General features: G+C 50.9%; 1 protein-coding gene across 1 annotated transcript in view; it reads right to left on the bottom strand.

The window, feature by feature from the left end:
* Positions 1-2,084, bottom strand: part of CD6 (CD6 molecule) — a 112,766-nt gene extending 110,682 nt beyond the window's left edge. The window contains exon 1 of the mRNA XM_073611936.1: positions 1,952-2,084. Coding sequence (XP_073468037.1) covers positions 1,952-2,027 — 76 coding nt within the window. The 5' untranslated portion in view covers positions 2,028-2,084. The remainder of the gene's footprint in view (positions 1-1,951) is intronic.
* Positions 2,085-6,469: the final 4,385 nt, after the last annotated feature.

Below are 6,469 nucleotides of genomic sequence, written 5' to 3' on the forward strand. Positions count from 1 at the left end.
CAGCCACCCCTCTGTCCAAGTATACCATGTCCACAGCCACCCCTCTGTCCAAGTATACCACGTTCACAGCCACCCCTCTGTCCAAGTATGATACATCCATAGTCACCCCTCTGTCCAAGTATATTACATCCGCCCCTCTGTCCAAGTATACCACGGCCACAGCCACCCCTCTGTCCAAGTATACCACATCCACAGCCACCCCTCTGTCCAAGTATACCACGGCCACAGCCACCCCTCTGTCCAAGTATACCACGTCCACAGCCACCCCTCTGTCCAAGTATATTACATCCACAGCCACTCCTCTGTCCAAGTATATTACATCCACCCCTCTGTCCAAGTATATTACATCCACCCCTCTGTCCAAGTATACCACGTGCACAGCCACCCCTCTGTCCAAGTATACCACGGCCACAGCCACCCCTCTGTCCAAGTATACCACGGCCACAGCCACCCCTCTGTCCATGTATATCACGTCCACAGCCACCCCTCTGTCCAAGTATACCACGTCCACAGCCACCCCTCTGTCCAAGTATACCACGTTCACAGCCACCCCTCTGTCCAAGTATATTACATCCATAGTCACCCCTCTGTCCAAGTATATTACATCCGCCCCTCTGTCCAAGTATACCACGGCCACAGCCACCCCTCTGTCCAAGTATACCACATCCACAGCCACCCCTCTGTCCAAGTATACCACGGCCACAGCCACCCCTCTGTCCATGTATATTACATCCATAGTCACCCCTCAGTCAAAGTATATTATATCCGCCCCTCTGTCCAAGTATACCACGTCCACAGCCACCCCTCTGTCCAAGTATACCACATCCACAGCCACCCCTCTGTCCAAGTATACCACGTCCACAGCCACCCCTCTGTCCAAGTATACCACGTCCACAGCCACCCCTCTGTCCAAGTATATTACATACATAGTCACCCCTCTGTCCAAGTATATTACATCCACCCCTCTGTCCAAGTATACCACATCCACCGCCCCCCTTTAAATTCTATACTTATACCATGCCACCACCCTTGGGCCTACAAGCCTCTCACTGGTCTGGAGTCTATGGTGACTTTACATCAAACAACAAAATTGAGACACCATTGCTAGAAGGCAAAGAACATTTTTCTGTGGTATTGTATCAAAGCACCCAAAACCCGTTATGGACAAATCAACACTTCAATAGGCATGTCCTCATACACAAATATATAGAATACGGTGGCAAGAAATTCCCGCCATTGAAGTGTTGATTTGTCGATAACGGGTGATTGGTGCTTTGATACACTACGACATTTACATTTCCGTCTAGCAATGGTGTCTCGATTGAAATTCTCTGAAGTTTTATACTTCCTCATAAAAAGACAACAAGGGTACTTTGTGAATGGATGCAGCTACCACCTATAATATTGTTCTCTGGCAGTCACTGGTCTATGTGGTCTTTTATAAAACCCTCAAACATCCTTCCTACTATCAGACTAACAGGTCTGTAATTACAGCGTGAACATTGGCAGAACATTGGCTTTGGTGCCATGACAGCCATTAATGAGTATCTAACAATGGAAACCAAAGGCTTAGACATGGACTTCTTCTCTTGGAGGACTCTGTGAGGGCTGAGATCCTGGCTGGGTGTCTGATTAACCTTCATTTTGTCTGAATGAAGCTATTGGAAGAAAGTCTGTATCATCTTTGTATTGTTCATCATCACCCATGCTCTCCTTCCTATACTCACAGCTATAAATCACCTTTCTTTAATTATTAGTTGCTCCAATGACAAAAGGAAAAGATAAAAAGAAGTGAAATTCGTCTTGGATAACCAATTCTACTGCAACTATGTCTGGATTCTGCCTCTCACTACAACAAGGAATGTCTGAAATCATTCAGTAAAAGCAGTTCATGTCAGCTTGTCTTAGAACTACCCAATGTGGTCAGCCGTCTACTCAGTCATCTACTCACCGGTCAGTCCAGCACCAGCCGCCACGCACATCCAAAGTAGATGAAAGTAAAAGGTGTCCAGTGGTTTGGTGGCCATGACCTCCAGCAAGCCTCAGTCTCTTCTCCGTCTACACCCCTGTACTATCTTGTCTTTCAGTTTTTGTGGCTGCTGTTTTGCAGGAAGTAGATGAAAAGGCATGTAGGTCGGGTGAATTACAGGAGGTGGTGAGCTCTTGTGGTTTTCTGCATTTGCAGCTACTAGTTGTGCAGCTGTGCTTTCCTGAACTTGTAGAAGTCATTATACCTGGGCCCCATGTCTAAACCAATACAGAGGTAAAATCAGGAAAGTACACTGCTCTCACCCCTTTAGTATGTGTCACAGGTAAGTGCTGACCCTTAGTGCCCCCGGCCAGAGGTATGGACTGTAAAGTCTAAGGAGCATCTAACCCATGGTGTGGCATGGATTTCTATGAGGGACACTCCTAAATCTGAGCTCCAGTTCAGTGTGCAGATTGAGCTGTAACATTGGCATTCTAGAACACTCTATAATGTCTCATATCCACAATACATACATTAGAACTATAAACTGGCATACGGAAGAACTACCAAGAACCAAACCAGCATTTCTGTTCAGGTGTTATCCTGATGCTCTAAGGAAAATGTTTAGTGTTGTGATGTAATAAACACGTTCGAAGAGCCCATGAATTCCAGCAGATGACACACAAAAAAATCCAAGAACAGCATACAGTGAAGCACTGGGAGCACTGGGGAACCCACGGAAGGAGATGAATGGCAGCACGGAGACACTGGGTAACCCAAGGAAGGAGGTGAATGGCAGCACTGAGACACTGGGAACACTGGGGAACCCAAGCAAGGAGGTGAATGGCAGCACTGAGACACTGGTTAACCCAAGGAAGGAGGTGAATGGCAGCACTGAGACACTGGGAACACTGGGGAACCCAAGCAAGGAGGTGAATGGCAGCACTGAGACACTGGGTAACCCAAGGAAGGCGCGGAGACATTGGGAACACTGGGGAACCCAAGCAAGGAGGTGAATGGCAGCACTGAGACACTGGGTAACCCAAGGAAGGAGGTGAATGGCAGCACTGAGACACTGGGAACACTGGGGAACCCAAGCAAGGAGGTGAATGGCAGCACTGAGACACTGGGTAACCCAAGGAAGGAGGTGAATGGCAGCACTGAGACACTGGGAACACTGGGGAACCCAAGCAAGGAGGTGAATGGCAGCACTGAGACACTGGGAACACTGGGGAACCCAAGCAAGGAGGTGAATGGCAGCACTGAGACACTGGGTAACCCAAGGAAGGCGCGGAGACATTGGGAACACTGGGGAACCCAAGCAAGGAGGTGAATGGCAGCACTGAGACACTGGGTAACCCAAGGAAGGCGCGGAGACATTGGGAACACTGGGGAACCCAAGGAAGGAGGTGAATGGCAGCACTGAGACACTGGTTAACCCAAGGAAGGCGCTGAGACATTGGGAACACTTGGGAACCCAAGGAAGGAGGTGAATGGCAGCCCTGAGACACTGGGTAACCCAAGGAAGGCGCTGAGACATTGGGAACACTGGGGAACCCAAGGAAGGAGGTGAATGGCAGCACTGAGACACTGGTTAACCCAAGGAAGGCGCTGAGACATTGGGAACACTGGGGAACCCAAGGAAGGAGGTGAATGGCAGCATTGAGACACTGGGTAACCCAAGGAAGGCGCTGAGACATTGGGAACACTGGGGAACCCAAGGAAGGAGGTGAATGGCAGCACTGAGACACTGGTTAACCCAAGGAAGGCGCTGAGACATTGGGAACACTGGGGAACCCAAGCAAGGAGGTGAATGGCAGCATTGAGACACTGGGTAACCCAAGGAAGGCGCTGAGACATTGGGAACGCTGGGGAACCCAAGGAAGGAGGTGAATGGCAGCACTGAGACACTGGGGAACCCAAGGAAGGCGCTGAGACATTGGGAACACTGGGGAACCCAAGGAAGGAGGTGAATGGCAGCACTGAGACACTGGGTAACCCAAGGAAGGCGCTGAGACATTGGGAACACTGGGGAACCCAAGCAAGGAGGTGAATGGCAGCACTGAGACACTGGGGAACCCAAGGATGGAGGTGAATGGCAGCACTGAGACACTGGGGAACCCAAGGAAGGAGGTGAATGGCAGCACAGACACTGGATAACCCAAGGAAGGCGCCGGGACATTGGGAACACTGGGGAACCCAAGGAAGGAGGTGAATGGCAGCACTGAGACACTGGTTAACCCAAGGAAGGCGTTCAGACATTGGGAACACTGGGGAACCCAAGCAAGGAGGTGAATGGCAGCACTGAGACACTGGTTAACCCAAGGAAGGCGCTGAGACATTGGGAACACTGGGGAACCCAAGGAAGGAGGTGAATGGCAGCACTGAGACACTGGTTAACCCACGGAAGGCATTGAGACATTGGGAACACTGGGGAACCCAAGCAAGGAGGTGAATGGCAGCACTGAGACACTGGTTAACCCAAGGAAGGCGCTGAGACATTGGGAACGCTGGGGAACCCAAGGAAGGAGGTGAATGGCAGCACTGAGACACTGGTTAACCCAAGGAAGGCGCTGAGACATTGGGAACACTGGGGAACCCAAGGAAGGAGGTGAATGGCAGCACTGAGACACTGGGGAACCCAAGGAAGGAGGTGAATGGCAGCACAGACACTGGTAACACAGGGGAGCCCAAGGAAGGAGGTGAATGGCAGCAGTGAGACACTGGGAACACTGGGGAACCCAAGCAAGAAGGTGAATGGCAGCACTGAGACACTGGTTAACCCAAGGACGGCGCTGAGACATTGGGAACACTGGGGAACCCAAGCAAGGGAGGTGTTAATTTGCAGCACTGAGACACTGGGGAACCCAAGGAAGGAGGTGAATGGCAGCACTGAGACACTCGGGAACCCAAGGAAGGAGGTGAATGGCAGCACTGAGACACTGGGAACACTGGGGAACCCAAGCAAGGAGGTGAATGGGAGCACTGAGACACTAACCCAAGGAAGGCGCTGAGACATTGGGAACACTGGGGAACCCAAGAAAGGAGGTTAATGGCAGCACTGTCACTGGGGAACCCAAGGAAGTAGGTGAATGGCAGCACTAAGACACTGGGAACACAGGGGAACCCAAGGAAGGAGGTGAATGGCAGCACTGAGATACTGGGGAACCCAAGGAAGGAGGTGAATGGCAGCACAGACACTGGAAACACCGGGGAGCCCAAGGAAGGAGGTGAATGGCAGCACTGAGACATTGGGAACACTGGGGAACCCAAGGAAGGCACCGAGACATTGGGAACACTGGGGAACCCAAGGAAGGCACTGAGACATTGAGAACACTGGGGAACCCAAGAAAGGAGGTGAATGGCAGCACTGAGACACTGGGGAACACAAGGAAGGAGGTGAATGGCAGCACTGACACTGGGGAACCCAAGGAAGGAGGTGAATGGCAGCACTGAGACACTGGGAACAATGGGGAACCCAAGGAAGGAAGTCAATGGCAGTACTGAAACATTGGGAACACTGGGGAACCCAAGGAAGGAGGTGAATGGAAGCACTGAGACACTGGGAACACTGGGGAACCCAAGGAAGGAGGTGAATGGCAGCACTGAGACACTGGGAACACTGGGGAACCCAAGGAAGGAGGTGAATGGAAGCACTGAGACACTGGGAACACTGGGGAACCCAAGGAAGGAGGTGAATGGCAGCTCTGAGACACTGGGAACAATGGGAAACCCAAGGAAGGAAGTCAATGGCAGTACTGAAACATTGGGAACACTGGGGAACCCAAGGAAGGAGGTGAATGGAAGCACTGAGACACTGGGAACACTGGGGAACCCAAGGAAGGAGGTGAATGGCAGCACTGAGACACTGGGAACAATAGGGAACCCAAGGAAGGAAGTCAATGGCAGTACTGAGACATTGGGAACACACGGGGACTCCAGGGAAGGAGACCGGCTTTATATCTACTTTATCAGATCTGTCTGAATTTGTCTGCCTCAGACTAATGTTTCTATTGCAGTATGGTTGTCACATTGTGATCTAGGAGATGGAAGTCATCTTATTTTCTCATTGTTGAACATAAAATAGATGTTCCCTTATACTGGTGGTCATGGAAAGTCTTACCTGGTTGCGGGTCCTGCACAGTTAAGATACTCACCCTCCCAGCGGATCCAGCTTTGTCCTGCTGAGATCCTATTCTCTACTAAAAGAAAAGTAAATTTAAAAAAGCCCTATTTGTGGGGAGGAGGGGTGGAGAGGACATCAAATTGAGGGTGAAGACCCACCTAAAGAACTATTAAAGGCAATTTTTTTTGTTTTTTTTCTACTTTCAGGCTCTGTAATAGTTTTGCACAGAGCAGCCCCGATCCTCCTCTTCTCGGCTCCTCCACCGGCACTCCTGGCCCCTCCCTCTTGCCAAACGCCCTCAGAGCAAACAGCTTGCTGGGAGGGCACCAACATCCATTCAAACAGAGAGCCATGGCTCGGCACTGCCCCCTCTC

This window comes from Aquarana catesbeiana, unplaced genomic scaffold (assembly GCF_042186555.1).
Source record: "Aquarana catesbeiana isolate 2022-GZ unplaced genomic scaffold, ASM4218655v1 unanchor244, whole genome shotgun sequence".
Classification (NCBI taxonomy): Eukaryota; Metazoa; Chordata; class Amphibia; order Anura; family Ranidae; genus Aquarana; species Aquarana catesbeiana.